The 22344-nt window shown below is 39.4% G+C and overlaps 1 protein-coding gene across 1 annotated transcript in view; it reads right to left on the bottom strand.

Annotated features, from left to right (window-relative positions):
- The window catches only part of LOC103087504 (catenin alpha-2), a 310874-nt gene that overhangs the window by 69990 nt on the left and 218540 nt on the right, over positions 1–22344 (bottom strand). The window contains exon 4 of the mRNA XM_007465356.1: positions 6697–6863. Within this exon, the coding sequence (XP_007465418.1) occupies positions 6697–6863 (167 nt within the window). The remainder of the gene's footprint in view (positions 1–6696; positions 6864–22344) is intronic.

Genomic DNA, 22344 nt, shown 5'->3' on the forward strand with positions numbered 1-22344 from the left:
TTTTTTTTTTTTTTTTTTTTAATATTGGCTATATTTCCTGTGTTGTACAATATATTCTTTTTCTCTTTTTTTTTTTTGAAGATGTTGGGGTTAGGAGTTTATTAATTAATTTATTTATTTTTGCTGTGTTGGGTCTTCGTTTCTGTGCGAGGGCTTTCTCTAGTTGTGGCAAGCGAGGGCCACTCTTCATCGCGGTGCGCGGGCCTCTCACTATCGCGGCCTCTCTTGTTGCGGAGCACAGGCTCCAGGCGCGCAGGCTCAGTAGTTGTGGCTCACTGGCCCAGTTGCTCCGCGGCATGTGGGATCTTCCCAGACCAGGGCTCGAACCTGTGCCCCCTGCATTAGCAGGCAGATTCTCAACCACTGAGCCACCAGGGAAGCCCTACATCTTATTCCTATGTTAAGCTTTGTAGGGAGAGAGTGTTTGACAGGCAACAGAGGAGGAAGAGGTTTTGTTTCCTGGTCCTGGAGTGCTCCCTGGACAGGATCGGCAGCAGGGGTAGCTCCTCTAACACCAGCTGGCCCCCATGGGTGATTCTGTAGTGGAATGCCTCTAGTGAGACATGTCTCCACACACAGTTTTCCTTGACACCCTAAAGGGCAGAGTTCTAGCAAGTTCTGTTGGCTTGTGTGGCACTTCAGTGGCCTCTCTGTCATCCAGTGACCTAGGAACATCTGGATCTTGGCCCTGGTTTGGGGTGGGCTCTCCCTAGCGTGCTCTATCTCAGTCCTGGGGGGAGTGGCTGCTCCTTCCATCTGCCATTCCTAGATTCCCTAGAGTTCTCTTTACATCTTCCTAGACAATTCCTTGTTACTCTAATCTATTAGAGCTAATAATTCTTTATATTAAGCTTTCCCTGCTCAAATTACTGTGTAGTTTCGCTCTCACTACTTGACAGGATGATACCTCCCCCACTCTTTTGATGGGGCCAACCTCTTTCCAATCGCCCTCAACCCTTAGCCCCCAGCTTCAGGCTTGGGCTTGTGACTCCAGCCTATTCAATCTGTGGTTAAACAATTAGTTCAGGAAAAGGCAAATCTCATTCAGTTCACTGAGCCCCAGTCCTAACACCTCCCTCTCCCAACCACATCACCCTTCTTCACATTATCCCAAATCACCCAACAATACAATTTGGTTGAACTGATCCCATCCTTGGCTTGGGGGGGTAATGAGGGAGAGGAACAGTGCTGACCAAACTAAGAAATCAGCACATCCTACGCCCCCTCTAAATAATTAACTCAGAGATGTATACCTGATTTAGAGGCCAAAATGACTAACAAAATTGTAAAACTTTTATTTGAGCTGCCTGGGAAGAGAATTTCCTCTTTTTTGCTAACTATAGTCTAGAAGCATGTAATCTTGAGAATATTTTGCAGCTACCTTGAGATTTTGAGAAAAGGGCCTACAGAGAAGTGTGTCCTTAGTGAGGAAAATGAGATAGAAACCTGGTCCTTGTCACATGTTTGTACCTTGATCAAGCTTTGCCTGAAGCTACCTGCCTCTGGACTTTTAGTTTTTGCTGAGCCAATATATTCCCTTTTGGAAAAGCCAACTTGAGTTGGGTTTCTGTTATTTAAAATGGAAAACATCCTAATTGTTATGTTTTCCTTCCAGGTGAGACCATAGCAATATGCATAATTTTCACAACATGTACTGCACTCTTTCTTAATATCTCCCCCACTACCAGTCTATAAAGTTGTGAAGGCAGGAGCTGAGTCTTATTTACCTTTGGAGTCATATATCTTGGCACAATGTCTTATACATAGTAGGCATCCCATAAGTATCTCTTGAAAGGATAACTGAATAAATAAATAAATTCCAAATAAATCAGCTGAAGTTAATGCCGTGACAGCTCTGATGAAAAACATGTGCTAAGAACCTGGGCAGTAACTTCTACCTTTATAATCAGAGACAAGGATATTTTATACCTTGACTATGTGCAGCAGAAATTAACAAAATATTGTAAATCAGCTATACTTCAATAATTTTTTTTTTTTTAAAAAGAGCCACATCAGAGTTGCAGGACAAAACAGCAGACTACTGAGAAATAATGTTACTGGGGACTCACTAAGACCATTCAATGCTAATGTCACAAAAATCACAGGCAATATTAAACTCACCCACCAACAATGGGGCAGCAGCATTAGATTTGTCCCCTGGTAGACTCCAAGATAATCTGAATTTCCTGAGAAGTTGACTAAATGGTTGTGTTTTCTCATTTTGCTATTGACTTTCTAGAGAGAAATTCTGAGATAATCGGGAACATCATTATTCCAGGACTCAGCCTGAGTACAGAAAAAAGTGATTGTTTCCTCTGACACACACATGGCTAGGTGAGTTTGTGTGTAATGACATCACCAACGCTAAGAATTGGACAATATACTCTGATTGCATTCATTCAGAGTTTAGGGAAAATAAATATCGCTCTTCTCGATCACTGATTGAAATGCAGGAGTCCTTTCAAAGCGTGAAGTGTCACATCTCCATCTAACACACTGATAATGTCAACTGATTGCAGGATACACCAGGTGTCTGTAGGGAATCACTCACCAGCAACTTCAACAATACAAGTGATTATAATTCAGTAGTTTTTAATGATGTCTGATGTGCAAATGATTCCTTTAGCTTCGCTCAGGAACATCAAATTCCCACTTTGGCGATAACTCGGCTTTGAACTATATGTAACTCGCTGTTCCATCACTATCCTCCTGAATTCAAAATAACTACAGTAGCAAAAACCTTCAGCAGTCATACGAATCCTTAATATATTCAAAAGAGAGCTCAACATTAAAACACACACAAATACTTGCAAAACAGAGCAAGTAGCTTAATATGAGCAGCTAGAATATCTATGTGTTATATGAAAAGATGGACTCCTTAGCAGGCATGTAAACTTGTTTGCAAATGTAATTTTAAGGTAGCAGAATGCAAAAAACCTACACGCTGCCAAATCACACAACCTCTGCAGAATTCCCAGTTCTTTACTCATTTTCAGAGGGTGAATGAGTTTTGCTCAGGATTACTCCATTTGCCAACAATTACCTAGAAGGTGCAGGGCAGAAAATGAAGACGGGCATTTTAGGAGAATAAACTGACTCTCCTTCATATACTCAGTGAATTATTGATGGAAAAACATGAAAATAAGTTTCTGATAAGAAGGCAATTCTCTCCATATTCCTGTAAGTTACTCAGAAATGAGAAAAATCAATATCTGGAAAGAACAGCAGTAGAGTTTTGGCATATGGCCTAAAAGATGAAAAGTAAAATATTACCTGAAATGCTTAAAGGTAAAATACCTTTGCAGTGGTTAACACAGCAGGAAGCTACAGGACTCCTTATACTGTGTTAATCAACGTTCCGACCCCAAATCAAGTCACTGCTTTATTATCGTTAGAAAGCGCCTGCCACTCTTTTTCTCATCTATGTTCTATCATCCATTTGGTAAAGAAACTCATTTTTGTTTGGAAGGAGTCTTGATAAAAGTATAGATGATAATTTCTAACCTGCTCCATCAAAATACATAAAGATATTTCCTTCATCTTGATTTAAAAACAAGTAAGTAGATGCTGGCAGACAACGCTTGTTTATGAGAGGATGTGCTTCTATAGAAAAGAACAAAAATGCCAAGCAGAATTATATACCATGTTCATTTGCAAAGAATTGTTGACACATTGTCCTTTTTAGGGGATTAGAACAATAGTCCCATCGTATGAAACCCTGATTGACCTGAACCCAAGTATGACACACGCCACCTGAGTAATTCAGCGCTAGCACCGGAAGCTGCAGTTCCCCATTTTCTCCACAAGAGGGCACCATTCCGCCACCGCTGTTCCCTGCAGAGGCTGTGCTTTCAGTAGAACAAATGTGTTATTCAGTCTACAATCATTTTTAATTTTACTACTGACAGCCTGACAGGACTACTTAATATTGCTGGGTTGACCTTTCCATATTTTGTGCTAAATCTGTTTTTTTTTTAAACTTCTCTTAATCTGCTGTGTCGGGACGAGGATATAATTGACTCCACATGAAGACAGGCTGCAGTGTGATGTTATCAGCTGACAGCACTGGTCAAAACAGGTGGGTAGAGGCAGGATTGCAGGCAGAAACTGGTGCCGTACATCACACTACAGGCTCTGATTGCACGAGCACCCTCCACGAGTGGGCCACTAGGGGAGAATATTTAGCCTTCATCAATCCTCAAGAGGGGCTTGAAATGGCCTTCCACGGCACAGATAACATATAGGATGTAAAGTTAATTTCCTTAGGTTCAGTCCTATTCTCCTGGTAAAGGAAGACTGTCCATCTGGGGAAAAATCTTTCTTAAAATGTTGCCTTTGAAGACTAAGCAGGCTGGAAGAGAAAGGTAACAAAACTTTTTCTCCAGCACACTTGAGAACAAAGTCATCTGTAGCCTAAAAGATGCACATAATTCAGGCGGGGCTGCAGAAATAACAGCCAGCACTGCAGTTCCGGGATCTGACAATGGTAACATAGCTGCCACTTACCAAACACTTACTTTGCACCAGACTCCGTGATGAATGCTTCATAAGGAATTCCCCCAGTTTAAACCTCCCCACAACTCTGAGGGCTGCACAATCACTAGCCCCCTACTAACAGATGAGGTGTGAGACCTAAGGAAGTTTCATTTATTATTATTATTATTTTAAATGTATTTATTTATTTATTTTTGGCTGTGTTGTGTCTTCGTTTCTGTGTGAGGGCTTTCTCCAGTTGCGGAGAGCGGGGGCCACTCTTCATCACGGGGCGTGGGCTTCTCACTGTCGCGGCCTCTCGTTGCAGAGCACAGGCTCCAGACGTGCAGGCTCAGTAGTTGTGGCTTGTGGGCCCAGTTGCTCCGCGGCATGTGGGATCCTCCCAGACCAGGGCTCAAACCCGTCTCCCCTGCATTGGCAGGCAGACTCTCAACCACTGTGCCACCAGGGAAGCCCTATTATTTTTTATACATATATTTTATTGAAGTATAGTTGATTTACAATGTTGTGTTAATTACTGCTGTACAGCAAAAGTAACTCAGTTGTACGTATGTATAGATTCTCTTTTTTAAGGCTCTTTTCCATTCTGGTTCATCATAGGTTATTGAATCTAGTTCTCTGTGCTCTACAGGAGGACCTTGCTGTTTATCCATTCTCTGGATAATAGCTTCCATCTGCTAACCCCAGCCTCCCATCCCATCCCTCCCCCGCCCCCCCCCTTTGGCTACCACCCCTCTGTTCTCTATGCTGTGGAGGCTTTATGCGGTGGGTTAGGACAAGCTGGCAAGTGGACCCCAAACCAAGACTAGACGTAGGCTGTCTTACTCCAGTGGCCATAGGTTATTCATAAAGTTACACTGCCCCTCAGTATCCTGTGAAATAGGTGGTCTATCCTCATATTGCTCACCTCATCCAACTTGCAAGAGCCTTCCCGGGTTTCTGAGGCCTATTCTCTGAGAAAAGTCTGAGAGAAAAATCCCCAAGCAGGTTCTGCTTTGTGTCCCCTGGTTCCTCAGGAACCTGAACAGAAACCATGAAGAGCTATACCTGCTTTGTGGTTTATGACCGTACAACTCAGGCTGGGGATGTTGGAATTTGAGGCCTTTCATAATATTGCAGAGTTTATACAAAATTTTGAAAATCTCGTCTCCTTTATTGGGGCCAGCTCAGCTAAGACCGTGCCCAAGATTTTTTGACAGAGAACACTTGTGATTTTGTAAATTTCCATATTGGACAAATCTGATGTGGAAGGTGAGGTAAGAGCAGGCTGCCATTATTCATTTCCTATCTCACCTGCCCCCTCATTGTTCATTTCATGGAAAAAGAAAATAAGGGCATGGAATAGAGACACTCTAGGCAGAAGCCACCTTCCTAAGCAACTGAGTTACATCATCAAAGGGTGGGTCCACCCAGGCTGCAACTAGATACCAGTGAGCAACTAGGAAAACAGAAAGGCCTAGCTGTCAAGGGCTGGGAGGGTTGCACGTGACCCAGGAAAATCTGTGACCAGGGCAAGTCTCCACTTCCATTAAGAAACAAAAGACTTAAAAGGAGCCAAGGAATCCTGACAAGCAAGGCACATATCATGGAGTTCTAGGAGCTGGTGGGGCACATATGCGCCCAGAGACCCAATCCAGGAACGTTAGATGCCAAGCTTGATGCAACAAGATTGATTCTAGCCATCAGTGCTGTGGACAAGGCTTCTTTTTATTGCCAGACTAAGGGAGGTTCAAAGTACGTAATTCTACAAAAGGGCAACGCTGGAGCAGTTAACAAAATACAATGCAACATGGGATCCATATTAAGCTGGGCAGAGGTGGTCACATGACCAGCTACCCAGAAGAGCTGGCCTGGCCTAATTACCACAGGGACCAGTGCTGCTCTGAATCTCAAGACAAAGTCCAGGCAGGCACACCACGCACGGCCTCTGCAGCCTGAAAGATGCACTGTTTTGTACGCCAAGAACTAAGGGGAAATCCAAACTCTGTGTTTTGAGAGAAGGAAAACAATTCAAGTGAATCTTCTGTAACTTTGAAAGATGTATTACTGAATATAATTTAGTAGTAGAAAAATTGGGGGCATACCACTTGGATGAGTAACCAAGTGATCTGGTGAGCAGTGAAACATCTTTGGTCCAGTTCAGTGCCATGGGCAATATTGCTACCCATATAAAGCACATTTTGATAAGTTCTACATACGTACAATTCTCAGATGAGATAAAAGTCTCATGACGTCTGCCATGTCCGCCAGGATGAGCAAGCGCGTTACAGCCGATAGCAGAGCCCGGGCAGCTCGCACCATGGTGCCACGCTTCACCGAGGAGCACGGATCATCAGCGAACTCTGAAGAGGCGATGCGCATCGTCTCACCTGGAAGACAGACACAGAGACACACGTGGGTAGATGGGAGGCTCAGAGGCTGGCAGTCGTAAAGATCTTTGGACGGGCCATCAGAGCTCTCATTGCAAAACCACTATTACCAGGTGGTACCAGCTCCCTCAGTGCAGCAGAAACTTTCAAGACAAACGCATAAGTGCACCCAGACAGGTGCTGTAGACAAAACCCAAGTGTAAAATTATGTGTTTAGCATCAATAAGGAATATATTTAATTCAATTTGTCTAAGAACTGAGATGAATTTGCCTGACCTTAATCATTCTCACTCTGCACATCCCTTGGAACCAGTGGTATTCACTAGGCTAGTTGGTTTCTAACGGTTGAAGAATAAAGTTAACTGCTCCAGAGAGGAATGAAACTTGACCTTGGCCTCATGAACTCTGTACTCTAAATTGAGCTAATCAGACAATAACAGACTATAGAGTTACCCCAATTAATTCTTTTAATTCTCTGCTAGGAAGCTATTTTCTAATATAGAGAACATTTATGAGACAATTGAAACAATTCAACAGATGTTTATTAAGCACATACTCATGTCAGATTCTCTTCCAGGCTCTGGAATTGCAAAGGTGACTAAGAACGCCCTGGCCCCAAGGAATTCACAATCTAATGAGGACACACGTTGTAAATACACACTTATAATAGTGATTATATGCCATCATAGACATATGATTAAGAATGAAGGCAAAGAAGAGGAGGAAGTGATTTACTCATTTAGTGTGAGGCTGGAGGGAAGCTGTCAACATTGATAGCCTTTGAAAAACTAAAATGTATTCACCAGGAAGACAAAGGTAGGAAGGAAACCCGAGGCAGCAGGAACACCACGAGGCTCCAGAACTTGGAGCAGGGCGCTGGGTATGGGGAAATGCAATCATCTGGAAAGTCACAGCGAGTCAGGGGTGTGGGGAAGAGAGGCACCAGGGCCTGGAACACTGTGGAAGAGATCTGAACTGTGTCCTCAGCAGGGAGGGAAATGACTTAATAGATTTTTATTTTGGCCACATTATATAAAATAAACTGGAAGGGACGAGACTGGTGCAGAGAAAACAGGAAAACATGGTTATAATCTGAGGGAGCAGTAATGAAGACGTGGACCAGGGAAGTAGGAACGGGATACAGAGAGGAAGGGAGTATTAATGAGATCTGCATGAGAGAAACAACGGACTTGGGGACTGGTTAGGTATGGAAACCAGAGACGAGGTGGTGATGGTGAATACGGAACCAACACAATGGACAGGTACACATTTGCACCCCAGGAGAGGGAAACAAAGGGAGATCATTCACTACGTGAGATGGGCCCCATGGGGTGGATATCCACCAGGAGAACACAGAACTAGGAACTAGAACTAGGAAAAAGCATAATGAAGGTTCACAGAGCAGAACACACACAGGGGTACAAATGCTTCAATGAACCAGAAGAGTAGAGTTAATATGACCAATTAATTAAATTAGGGTGACACAAGTCATTCAATATTTATTTATAAAATGATACTTCTCATCTATTCATCAAAACCAAGTTGATTTAAATAAAGTCAATTATATCACTGAAAGGCCATGCATCCTATAATTTATCCTAAGAAATAAGGGAAAATAAAAAACTCTTCTCATCATTTTACAGGCAGATCAAAATATAATGTAATTCCCTCAGTATTGTAGTTATTTAAACTCTCACAGTGATCCTTTTTATACTTAAGAAGTGTGGGTGTGTAAGGAAATATATTGTGCTGTTGGACTTTTAAAAGAGGCTACCATCTATGACACAGCCAACCAGCTTAGTCTTTATGCCTAGGCACAAACAAGTGGCTTAATATATAACAACAGCATGGGAGAAGTTTAAATATTCATTATCATACTGGTGAATTTTCAAGATGTATTGTTCTAGAGGCCTAAATATACTTTAAGGTAGAGGCTGGCAGTTAGGAGGTACATATTCAATCCCAGTGTTCTACCCTTGCCACAGACTTGCATAAGTCTCTTCTCTGCCCACCCCGTGTCCCCCAGAAAAAGCCAGTAGCAAATATCTGAGTGGTGGGGAGAAGTGTACCTCATTCTCACTCTGTAGAGTGCAGCAAGAAAGAACATTATACACCAAGGTGAATCTAATGAAATATCGAGAAGGTCACCCTAGGTAAAGAATGGACACATTTGTACATGGTATTAATGGGTAGGTCAGATGCTGTTGGAAGGGATCCACTTATTCAAGGAAGGGGGAGATTTATTCTGCATGTGAACCAAGGGAGCTACATGGTTGGTCCCAAATTTTCAGTTTAAATTGGTATGAGTCATAGCTCAGGTAAGAATGGACCTTTAAGGCAGGGCTCTTCTCAGAAAAAAAGGGCCCTAAGAGGAGACTCCAGTCACACCCCCTTCCAGCTTGTGGAAAAACCATGCCTAATCCAATTGATTTTCAAGATCAGATTTTCATATAGGGGGTCAGTATAATGGCAGTCCAGCCAGACGCTGACTATTTGGTCAGCAATACTGCTTCAAAGCCAGGGGATGGCACAGAGCAGGATGGAGCTGTCAGGTGGAGCTTGGGGCACTCCTGGAAGGCGCTCGGGAGATGTCCGTGAGAAGGAGAATGAGACCCAGAGAGAAAGAGACAGAGACAGAGAGAGATCCACATTAGCAAATGGGACTCTGCAAAAGGAAATGTCACACTAAATTCTGAGATTATCCTCCAATAAATAAAAGACGATTTAATCCAATTTAAATTAAAACTAAAAACTCACTTTAAGCAGATACAAATGATTTCATGTTGTTAAAGTTTTTAAAGGAAAGGCACTCTGGAGTCGGCTATAACTTTAATGTGTTTTACATCCCTGTAGTTTTAGGATTACTAAAAGAAAAAGGAAATCTATATTACAAAATGATAAGAGAGTTTATCAGAATAAAATTAGCTATTTTCCCTGGGAACTGCTTTTTCTATAAGACTAAAATATTTAGCTAAGAAATAGCATGCATGTGTAGGAGCTGGAAGACAGCAATAAAGAGAGGACACCAGAGCTGCCTGTTTCTTTTATATACACTCTTGTATTCAAGCTCATAAACTTGATTACAGACCTAAGCTCAGAGCAGGGTTTCTATGATAAAGCCTTTGATCCTCTCAAGCCACTACCACCTGCTGGAAAGAAGAAAAAAATAACATCTCCAAATAAGTGACTAAGGGGAAATAATACTAATTAATCTGTATACAGCGCTTCTGTATAAAGGTTTAGTTTGTAAGTATTGTTCTACAAGCTTTACATATATTAACCCGTGGATTAACAGAGAATATACATCTTTAACAAAGACCAAGTATCACACCTGACTCCTTCCAACCATTATTAAACTGTGAGATCAGCGATTATTCCACTTCTGTGTTTTAGTCCCCTCAACTATAAAATAGGGGTGGAAATAATAACAGCTAGTTCGTAGGCTATCATTAAAGATCAAAGATAATGCATTCAAAGCACCCAGCACAAGGCCTTGCCAGTAATGGAAGCTTACTCATTATTTACCATTAATACCGCAGCTACCACTATCACTGTGATCCCCTCCAATATGACAAGAATAGTTGGTGAACTCCCAGATAAAGGTTTGGAAGTGCATTTTGTGGCTGACTTCACTGCTTGTGTACACAATAATTAAGAAGCAAGAAAACATCTGCCTGATAAAAATGTATCGCTTTAAGGCAGAATATAACCACCCCCCCCACCACCACCGCCAAATGGTGTTAGTGCTTGGTTTTCAAATTGGTGCTTGTTTTGGTTCTTATGCTACCCTGGAGGAATTGGAACCTTTGCAAGGACTTGATAAATGTAGCAAGAGTCACATTCCATAAAATGGTGATTACTGTCTTGCTTAAATGCAGTAGAAGACCGCAGACTTGGAAACAGTAAACAGCGATGTGCTAAGTGTAAAAGAAAAATGGAGTGCAGAGGATCAATACTGAATCCGATGTCACTTAATATTTTTATAAAAATAAAGAGAAAAGAAATTGATAAGCATGGTAACTTTAAATTTCATTGCGCAGTGGAAGTGTTTCTGAAATAACTGCACTGTATCAAACATATAATTAAACAAAACCTATTGTAAGTTACTTTGTAAAGCAAGTAAGCACCCAATAAATTATCTTTGTTTATAAACCCAAAATTTCAATAACCCTGTATATGTAAGGCAAGTCTCTCTATAAAAAGCATGCTGTTGACTTTATACTCTTAAGTCAATAAATATTTCTATTGATTAGTATCTTTATTCTTCTATAACCATGACCACAAATCAAAACAAACTGAAATGTCAGTAGACTGATACATAGTACTTGGTAGTTGAAATGTGATTTCAAAAAATCTTTTAATGTGATGCGGAAAGAAAAACAATGCCATAAGTGGCATCCTGACTGAATAGCAGAGATAATATGATCATCAAAAATGCTATCATCTATGGGGCTTCCCTGATGGCACAGTGGTTGGGAGTCCACCTGCCGATGCGGGGGACGCGGGTTCGTGCCCCAGTCCGGGAGGATCCCACGTGCCGCGGAGCGGCTGGGCCCGTGGGCCGTGGCCGCTGGGCCTGTGCGTCCGGAGCCTGTGTTCCGCAACGGGAGAGGCTACAGCAGTGAGAGGCCCGCGTACCGCAAAAAATAAAAATAAAAAAATGCTGTCATCTAATTCTGAATGAAAAAGGCAGGTTCACCGTCTCAACATGCAAATAGAGAGGATGTTGATTTCCTCTTGCTAACTAGGACACTGTGTTTAAAAAAAAAAAAAAAAGCAGAATAGGAAGGTAGTGGTGGGGTGGGGAGTTAATGTCTAAATTCCAGAATTTAAGTATATGTCAGAGGACATCATGAAGCCTAAATCTTAGCGGATGCAGAACACAGGTGTGACCTCTGCCTCCTTAGGAAACCATTCCAATTTGAGAGACCTCTAATTGTTAAAATTTTTTCTTCAATTATTTTGATCTTCCATGTGTTCTTCTGAACCACACATAAAAATCTAGTCCCCTTTTCAAATCGATAAATCTCGAGAGAATTTTTTTAAATGTCCTTTCAGGGAGAAGGAAAATGCCAAAACAAACACACATCAGCCATTGCCTGAGAACTAATGCTGCATCCAGATTATGAAAATGACAACTCGCATAGAGAAATGAACAAACAACTCCCCCTAGTTTTCCAAATGTTAAATACCTACTAACTAGTCACTCAAGTTGGGAAGATTAGTTTGCTTGTACACAGACTTTTAAGCAGATTTATAGTGTAAACATAAAAGGTGTTGCCAATTAGCTTTGGGGGAAAAAATCTGGTTTCTGGCATGTTGTGAAGACAAATGATAAGATAGATAACACTTGATATCAAGTCACTATGACCTATTTCAGGATCTAAATTACTACCTATGTTTGAAAGATATAGAATATGAGCTCATAGATGGAGTCCAACTCCTTAATTTCAGAGGAGAAAAGCCAAGTATCAAGAACCTTATATGGCTCACTCAAGGTCACACAGCCAACTTACCGGCAGAGTTCAGACCAGAAGCTGGGTCTCTTGACTCTGAGTTTAAATTTGCTGCAATTTACTACTGTAGTATATTTCTTTGGAAACCTTCTGTTTTTGTATGGTTTCACAAATTCACAACTGACTGTCCCCAAGTTAGTCCACATAACTTAAGCCTTTTTATACCAGTTTGGATGTCTTGATACTATGCTTAGGTGCAAATATATTTGTAAGGTCCTATGGTATCTCATAATTGTCATTAGTACAACTAAATAATACTTGCACCATTGATTTCAATCAGCTTAGATATAAATACAAAGAAAAGCAAATAGGAAGTATAAAGAAAGCACATTATATAATTTGCATCTTAGAGGCTGCAGATGAATAAACTACACTTGAAATTGTTATACTGTAAAATAACAAGTCAACTTAACTTTTTCTAAAGTAGTCTTTGGCTAAACAAAGCACAGGAACAATTCTTATATTGAGAAAACTTGATTAAGGATAGAAAACTCTACCACACATTTCAAAATTAGAAACAAACAAAAAAATGTTCCAAGTAACTGGTATGATGAACATGGTAAATGGTGCTATAAAATTACAGCTTAATTAAGCTATATTTTAAAATATCACATGGAGAAAACTGATTTTCTTCTCTAGTTTGAGGGTGAGAAAAACAGAATGATCAGATTCTAGGATTTAAATGGCACAGTCTATGCTTTATTTTCTGAACTGCCATTGATTTCCAAGTCATCACAGAGAAATGGCAGTTTCTTAAATGTGATTATAGCCATGCGTCTTCTTTATTGAACTGACTGGAGGCATCCATGTCACCATCATTCTGGCTCCTATATTAAGAGAGATCACAGAAGGACCACATCTAAATCAACATCAACATATCCTATATCAACTGTAATAAAATAAAGTTAACAAAAGTATTTTTGTTCGGTGGGAGGATCTGGCAATAGGTAATGAACAAAATTGATTGAAGATAACTCAAAACCCTAAATTCAAAAAGACAAACTGCCAAAATGTGCTAATCAAAGCTTTCTTCAATTCTGTGATCAATAGCTTGTCATGAGGGTCATGATGGATCTCAGACAGTCTTCTCTCCTTCCAACTCAAAAGTACATTCTTAAAATAAGTGAAGTAAGTTTATAACAAACATCAACCTTGAGAGGAAAACATGTCCCAACAGGGTGACATGCAGTCTTATGGGTGAGGGAAATTTGGAGGGTTAGAGAGTAATGGTCCCGTCTACACTGCCTACACTAGGGTTGACTGTATGATCATATCTATAAATGGGTGCAAAGTATATAAGGAGTTATATATTATTTCATTCATCCTTTTATTCATTCAATAAGCATTTATTAAGCACTGCTATGTGGTAGATACTTGTTAAGTTGTGGATATTCAAGATGAAGTTACGATTCCTGCCCTCTACTTACTAGCATCGTGATCTTTCTGAATGACTCACTAACAAGGATCATCTGAAGAACATCTGTAGAGAAACACCCACTGATCAGGCGTTTGGAAATTCAGGAAAAAGGAAGCTGCATTTTGGGGAGCTGGGATTCATGAGTATGTAGAGGGTGCTTAGTCAGCTACAATAATAAGTAAGAGTGGCCAAAAAGTGTGTGTGTGTGTGTGTATGTGTATCTATATATCCTATATCTCTATATCTATATCTGTATCTGTATCTAGAGAGAGAGATTAAGTTTTTCCTTCTTTATCCCTGCAATGTATAGCTTTTAGCCATGATTCTGAGAGAAGGCAGAGACCAGCCACACACTGCTGACCTCTCTTCTCCAATTCCCTGCTAGATTTCTAAAGAATAAAGAATGTGGATGAGAATGTCCTAGACAAATACACCCTTCATTATTAATTAGTTCCTCAGCCCCATATTGAGCAGGTCTGGGTCAATGGAGAGATTTCAGGGCCCCTCTAACTTCTTAACATCAAACCCTAAATGAAAAGTGGGCCTGAGGGGTCTAGGACCCCTTTCCTGTGGACTAATTCAGTTTTCGACTAATATTTCCAAAGGAAACAGACGCCATCTGATTACACTAGTTTCATGAAATTAAAGAGAAGTATAGAAAAAGAGATGAAAGCATGAAGATTACAGAAAGTCAATGAATTGTAACGTTTTCTCTCCTTCCACTGGAAACGAGATCTACTACCACAGTCAAAATAAGGTAGGGTATCCAGAATGTTAGGAAACATGACAAAATTACTTTTCTTAATTTGCTAGTTAAAATTTCAAATAATATTATCAATATTTTTCTTAAACCTCCAGAACGTTGTTTCTTATAACGTACATAAAAACTTAAAGCAAGGATCCAATTGTTATACTGAAAAAACAAGTCAAATAAATGTGCTCTTTTCCCTGTATTCCCAGACTTTGTGGATACTGTTTTGATGCGGAGCCATTTTCACATTCACCTGCGAGTCCACGGTCCTTCTGCCTTTGCAGGCTGCTCTCAAGCAAAGGGAGCCCCATTCTGTGCTCCTTAGTGGTTATTTCCTTCAGAGTTAGTGGAAAATGAGTGATAAATGACTTGAAAATTACACTGTATGTACTTGCCAGTGAATGTAGGTGCCCAGTTCCTTGGCAAATAGAGTTCTCACTACAAATTAATAAACTCACATTGGGAATATAATTTAACCTCCTAGGTGGGTCTGCCTATAGGGAGAGAATATTCTGGTCATGCTGACATTAGTATTTCACTCTGTATGACAGCATAATAAGGATTAATACACTAACATGGATTTTTTTTTTTAAGATTTAATTTTATTTTTGGCTGCATTGGGTCTTCATTGCTGCGCACAAACTTTCTCTAGTTGTGACAAGCTGGGGCTACTCTTCGTTGCAGTACGCGGGCTTCTCATTGTGTAGCTTCTCTTGTTGCGGAGCACGGGCTCTAGGCGCGCAGGCTTCAGTAGTTGTGGCACATGGGCTTACTTGCTCCGCAGCATGTGGGATTTTCCCAGACCAGGGCTCAAACCCCTGTCCCCTGCATTGGCAGGCAGATTCTTATCCACTGTGCCACCAGGGAAGTCCCATAACATGGATTTTTAAAGCAAATACACATGGTTGTTTAATTCTTATTTCACTCACATACTATAAAGATGGAACGACTGACAAGCAATTGCCCTGGGGCACTGCTGGGAGGTGCCTGATTTGTGGTAAGTATGGGAACTGGTTTTGAACAACGAAGGGGAATTTCATTTTCAATTCCTACTCTGAACAGCAAGTAGCTTTTCCTACCAAAAAAGAATTTGCAGAAAAAGTTGGGGAAGAAAATGCAGATGTCAAAAAACCTATTGATGTGGAGAACTTATTTAAGAGACACAGAACGGAAGCATGACTGAGCAAACTTGGACTTAACAAGCAAAATTCTAAGCCACTGCCAGATAGTATTCAGGACCATGAAGTATGAAGCAGGCATCCTGGCACATTGGAGAGAAGACAATGGCAGACGAGGCTGATTCAGTCCAAGCCCACACAGAGGTCACCATCTATTCACACTAACCCAACGCTGTTACTTGGATGGAATAAAAGGTCTGTATGAATCCACTGTGCATCCTTTATAAGAGGCCCTATATAAACAAAGGGTAAGCAACTATATTTAATAATCACAGCAGATTGTGGGTTCAGTGATTTTTAACAGACCCCTTCGTTACCGTCACACAATTCCAAGCTAAAGAACCTTTTCAGGTATAAATGCATGAGCACGCACACACATAAATGCCCACCAAGTGTGCCCTATTTAAATACTCCAGTCAAGGCTTTGGCACAAAGAGCTAGCAAAACCAGGAAATGCAACCATTTATAGAATTTAGCCTAAAGGCTTCTTCTGCTTCATGTGCTACACATTATAATTACATTTGAGAATCCCCAAATCTAATATTTTCAATAATCAACAGATGCAGCTAGAGATCATGTCCAAAAATGGAAGCATTGCTAAAATCTATTCTGCCTGATTGTGTGGATCTCTTCAGTGTTAATTAATGTTTCCTCCTCACTTCTGCTTACCTTTAGCTCATCTCCCTCTTCTCCAAAAACTAAGAACACATGCCTAAATGATCTCAAGAACTCCTTCCATGTATACCATGATGCAAGAGGTAATAATAGCTATTTATAAAATATTATGTACCAGGCACAATGTTAAGCACTTTACGTTTATGATCTCACAATGAGGTGAACAACATTACCTTCACTTAAAGATTAAAAAATTATGGCTTAGCTTAGAAAGGTTTATTAATTTGTCCAAGGTCAGCTTAACACTAGGAATTGAATCTAAGGCTAATGGACTTAAAAGTCTGTGATTCGGGCTTTCCTGGTGGCACAGTGGTTGAGAGTCTGCCTGCCGATGCAAGGGACACAGGTTCGTGCCCCGGTCTGGGAAGATCCCACATGCCGCGGAGCAGCTAGGCCCGTGAGCCATGGCCGCTGAGCCTGCGCGTCCAGAGCCTGTGCTCCGCAACGGGAGAAGCCACAACAGTGAGAGGCCCGCGTACAACAACAACAACAAAAAAAGTCTGTGATCTTAGTAACCTTGAAGCTCTAAGTCAGTCTATTGATAAAAACAAACCTAAAACACAATCTGATGATGATGATGATAAATAATGAGATTAATAATTATAGTTAATCCTAACATAATGCTTATTTAGTGTCAGATACTGTTCTAAGCACTGCATTTACTCACTTATCTTCATTAACATCCTACAAGATAGGTACTCTTCCCATTTTATAGATGAGGAAACTGAATTATATAAAAATTAATTTGCCAGAGGCCAAAAAACTTCAGATAATGGAATAAGGCTTTTAACCTAGAAAGTCTAGCTACAGTGTTTAGGACTTAACCACTTCAAGGACAATGCCAATGGTTACATGTCAAGCAAAACAAAAACCAATAACAAAAATATGTTCTGGGTCTTCCCTGGTGGCGCAGTGGTTAAGAATCCACCAGCCAATGCAGGGGACACAGGTTTGATCCTTGGTCCGGGAAGATCCTACAGGCCACGGAGCAATGAAGCCCATGCACCACAACTACTGAGCCCATACAACACAACTACTGAAGCCTTCACACCCTAGAGCCTGCGCGCTGCAACTACTGAGCCCACGTGTTCCAACTACTGAAGCCTGCGCACGTAGAGCCCATGCTCCACCGCAATGAGAAGCCCGCGCACTGCAGTGAAGAGTAGGCCCTGCTCCCAGAACTAGAGAAAGCCCACGCTCAGCAACAAAAGAAAGCTGAAATGTAGCTGAAAGAAAGAAAGAAAGGGAAAAATGTATGTTCTTAACACCAATCACAATCAGTGATAAATTACTTTGTGGCAATATTTTTTAAACTGATCTTTTAAATAAAATCTAGGTACTAAAGTGACATCCTCATGCACTCTAATTTTAAGGAGCTAGGTCAATACTTAAATAAAATCACAAGAGGATATATAAAATAGGAACTGCAATGGAAGAAGGTCCTCGTCTCTCTCTGTAAAATCAGACATCTGATATACTTATCTTGATTCACAGATGTCCAACTAACAATGCTATTGTGTTGTGATCAGACTCAACTTCCTTTTTTTTCCTAGAGACAGCTTTAGAACCTTCCTTAACTTGAAAATAGAACTGTCCAAGAGTAAGCAAAAACATCGCAGTTTTCTTTTAGACTTTAGAGTGTAACACTATGCATTGTGATGCCCAGTCAATGTTTCTGCATTAAGGCTAGAGACATATTTAAAGTGCTGCTGATTGTGATGCAAAAATCACATATGGTTTTTCTTCAAATGTAACCCACCTTACAGTAGAATGAGAAACCCATAATCATCTATGGAAATTAGTCTGTTTTCCACCTATTATGCATATGTATGCCAGATAATTCTAGACTAAAAGAAGGAACAAAAAAGAACTAATTCTTCATCACATGACAGATTTTGCTAATCATTTTGAATTCCCACCACCTTGAAAAGTAAAGATTGAATATTTCCCACTATTAATTGGATATCACTTACTAGCTCTTTTCAGTTAGAATTTGGGGCTCCTCTAAATCTTAGGCTTATTAACCTTCACATATGGAAACTACGGATAAAGTAAAAATGTTAATAGTATTAATATTCTTCTAGCAAAATATTAAGTAACAAAATTATCAGTAGGATAAGCTCTTAAAATAATTGTGCTTTGTCTCTGAGAATATACCAGTGAAGAACCTGGGCTCAGACTTCTTGATCTTAAGTCCTGGTTCTCACATTTTTTTCCTTGTGTGACCTTAGTAAAATTACTTAAACTTTCTAAGACTCAACAGTAAAATGAATAAAATATCACCCCATGTCACAGATTTATGTAAAACTTAAATGAGAGGAGGTAAGAGATTGAATACGAAGAAATATATCTCCAAGACACCTGGAAATGCATGTGAAATACAGCAAACGTCTTTATAAATGGCAGGGCAATCTCTGAGCTAAAAAAAAAAAGAAACAGAAATTAGCAACCTTGAAATAAAAATGGTAAATTGATTCTGAAGCATTGACAATCTTAGAGTTATTAATAGTTATTTAGAAGCTAGACTTTTAATTGCTACAGATGGGACAGGAGAATGTCTTGACCCTCATGAGGAACAGCTCTGTAATGTTTTCTACCCAAAATAAAATTGAGAAACTTAAAGTGCTATATCGCTGAAAATATTAACTAGAAAATAAATGTGCCCTCTTGCAAAGAGGAGTGATAAAGAAACATGTCTGTCCCTATCCAGAAAAAAAATCATACAGTTTCATTTATATTTGGCAATGATAGTTTATAATCAGAGTACTAACCTCATGTGTTTGGAAGAAACTCAGTTATAGTATCTTCATAGACTAGAAGTAGAGAAGTTATTTTAAAATTTAGTTTCAGGTTGGTGGTTTTTTGGGGTTCTTGTCAGACACAAAATCAAATGCTTTTTGGAAGGATGCATAGGAATCTCTCAAATAGGCTTCAAAAAAATGAGTATACATGGGCTTCCCTGGTGGCGCAGTGGTTGAAAGTCCGCCTGCCAATGCAGGTGGGTTCATGCCCCGGTTCGGGAAGATCCCACATGCCACAGAGCAGCTGGGCCCGTGAGCCATGGCTGCTGAGCCTGCACATCCGGAGCCTGTGCTCTCAAATATGAACTACTACATAAAATAACATTAAATATATGAGTGTATATACCTGTGTGTTCAACTGTGGGTTTAAAATAAAATCATCTGTTTACTCTTCAGTTTAGAGAAGACTAGAAGGTAGAAAAATAACTCTGGAAAAGAAAAGAAAAATAAAAAAAAAAAAAAAAAAAAAAAAGAGTATACAGTTCAAAATTATAGAACACTGTAGTTGTGCTGAGTGGCAGGATTAATGATCTTAAAGAACTTAATAATTAAACTAAAAAAAATAATGATTAAAGAACTTCAGATAATAGAAATATGAGGAATAAAATATATAACAAACATTTTAAAATATTTATAGTAGTAGAACAAGAATTTGAAAGCATGAATTAAGGACCATGATACTTTGAACCAAATAGATTGCGTGTGTGTGTGGGGGGGGTGGGGGCTGTGCTGTATGGCTTGTGGGATCCTAGTTCCCCAACCAGGTATTGAACCCAGGCCCCCTGCAGTGGAAGTGCAGAGTCCTAACCACTGGACTGCCAAGGAATCCCCCAAATAGATTTTTAATAACAGATACTAAATCTGAAAAGAAAGAATAAATAAAAAATTAGATACAACTAAAAAGAAAATCTGTGAAGTAGAAGACAACTAAAAAAAACTTAACCAAGAAAGGGCACAAATAGTTAAAGAAATGAAAGATAAGAAAAAGAAATATGTAGAGAATATTGAGAAATTTTCTAATATAAGGCTACTCGGGATTGCAAAGAAGGGGATAAATAGAATGGAAAAGAGCCAGTATTTGTGAGACGATGGATGAGAATTTTCCAGAGTTGAATAAATACATTAATACTCTGATTCTGAATGCCCAACATACACCAACCAAGATAAACAAAAAGAAGTTCACACTTGGTAACTTCATAGTAAAACTGAAGAAAACAAATGTCAAAGAGCAGATTTTAGTTTAGCTACAAAGAAAAAACAGACCAGCTACAACATAATGACAAATTATACAGACAGCATCCTTCTCAATGGCAAAATGGAAGCCAAAAGACAGTAGCATAATATCTCCAACATGCTGAGAAAACCTAATAGGCAAACCAGAATTTTATGCCTAGCTAAAGTATTATTTAAAATGAGAGCAAAATAAAGACGGTTCCAGAAAAATATGAGACAGCTTACTGTCAAGCACCTTCACTACTGAAGAAACCATTAAATTTATATATCATGAAGAACTGGGATTCACAATAGAATTTAAAAGATTAATAAAATATATGCATAAATATCTTAAAATAACCCGGTTTGTAACTAGCCCATAGGAAATTTTTTTAAATGGTATCCAATAGTAATACTAACCAGTGGTAGTTGTAATAGTATATTTTCTAATAAAGATGTCTAATAGTGTTTTTATAGCCTCTAGTCCTTAACTTTCATCTTTTAATATAATATCAGTGATAACCCATCCTATCAACATATAATATATTTGATTTAAATACCTCACTTTGTGTCTTCATCTAAATGTAATTCATGGCAAAGTACTACTAATTTGATCAGTATTTTAAATAATTACATAGTCCTCTCCATTGCCAGAGTCACTATCCTAACCAAACTCTCAGCATACCACCTAAGATCTTACAAGAGTGCCCAGTTAGTCCCCCAGTTTCTAGGCACATCCTCTTCTTTTTATTCATCCCATGCTCATCAGCAAAAGCTGTCAAGTTAGTCAAATCATGAGAATCAAGACCTATAATGATAGCTAATCAGAGTATGTTATTGTATTACATTACATCATGAACTCTAATATATAGTTTTAAAGAATTCTACCAATTATCCCTCCTTTACTTCTTATTCAGACATAGTCTCTTAGTGCTTTAGCTTATACTACACTCTGACATGGAAAATCTTCTAGCTTTTACTAAAAGCACAACACTCTCTTTTCTGCCTCTAAACTCCTGTTCTGTTTCCTCTACCCATCACACCCCTATATTCTTTCTTCCATTGTCAGTATATACTTTGCTGACCTAAACTGATTTTTCATTTCCTGTAGTTATAGAAAGTTGGCCTACATAATTCTAGTTATTCCAATTAATACTCAATCTTTTAAATCCTCAATAGAATATCAAACTGAGTTCAATGAGTATAATTTCAATATGAAATGTATTTTGTTCTTTTCTAATCTTTTAAAACTAGAAACCAGTTAACAAGTACAGGAAAGCTCTATTAGACGGAATCTCATTTTTTCTCCATTCTGGATAGCAGAGAAAGGACCAATTAATATAGAGGACTTGGTACACTATTATCATAATAAATATTCACAGTCATCCCTAATCACAAACATCTTAGAATAACAGCTTGCATAACACTATTCTTTTTTTGTTTTAACGTGGAAATTTTCAAAAAATACAATCAACTATCTATGGAAATTACAGAGGTCTAAATAATAAAAGCATAGAACTCTTGCAAGAGCTGAGTTATTTCCCCATAGACTAAAACTATTTATAAACTGTATTTCCAAAACTTGATTTTTTTTAACATCTCTTCCCACTTTCTAACAATATATTATGAAGGGAGAGTGAGTTTTGTGGACTGGGGAGTAAGAAGATAATGAATGAGTTACGAGAGGAGAAAGAAAGATTTTCCCTGACATCCCCCCACAGACACCCCCAAAAACCACAGAATGCAGCTCCATCCTACATTCCTACACCGTCATGCTCACTTAAGAGTCTATTAGTAAATTATATTATAGGTTAAACTGTGCCCCCCCAACCCCAGCCCCAAAGATAAGTCAAAGTTCTAACCTCCAGGACCTTGTTTCGACCTTACTGGGAAAGAGAGAGATTCTTCTCAGATATAATCAAGTTAGGATG

The sequence above is a fragment of the Lipotes vexillifer genome, unplaced genomic scaffold (genome assembly GCF_000442215.2).
Source record: "Lipotes vexillifer unplaced genomic scaffold, Lipotes_vexillifer_v1.1 scaffold1324, whole genome shotgun sequence".
NCBI lineage: Eukaryota > Metazoa > Chordata > Mammalia > Artiodactyla > Lipotidae > Lipotes > Lipotes vexillifer.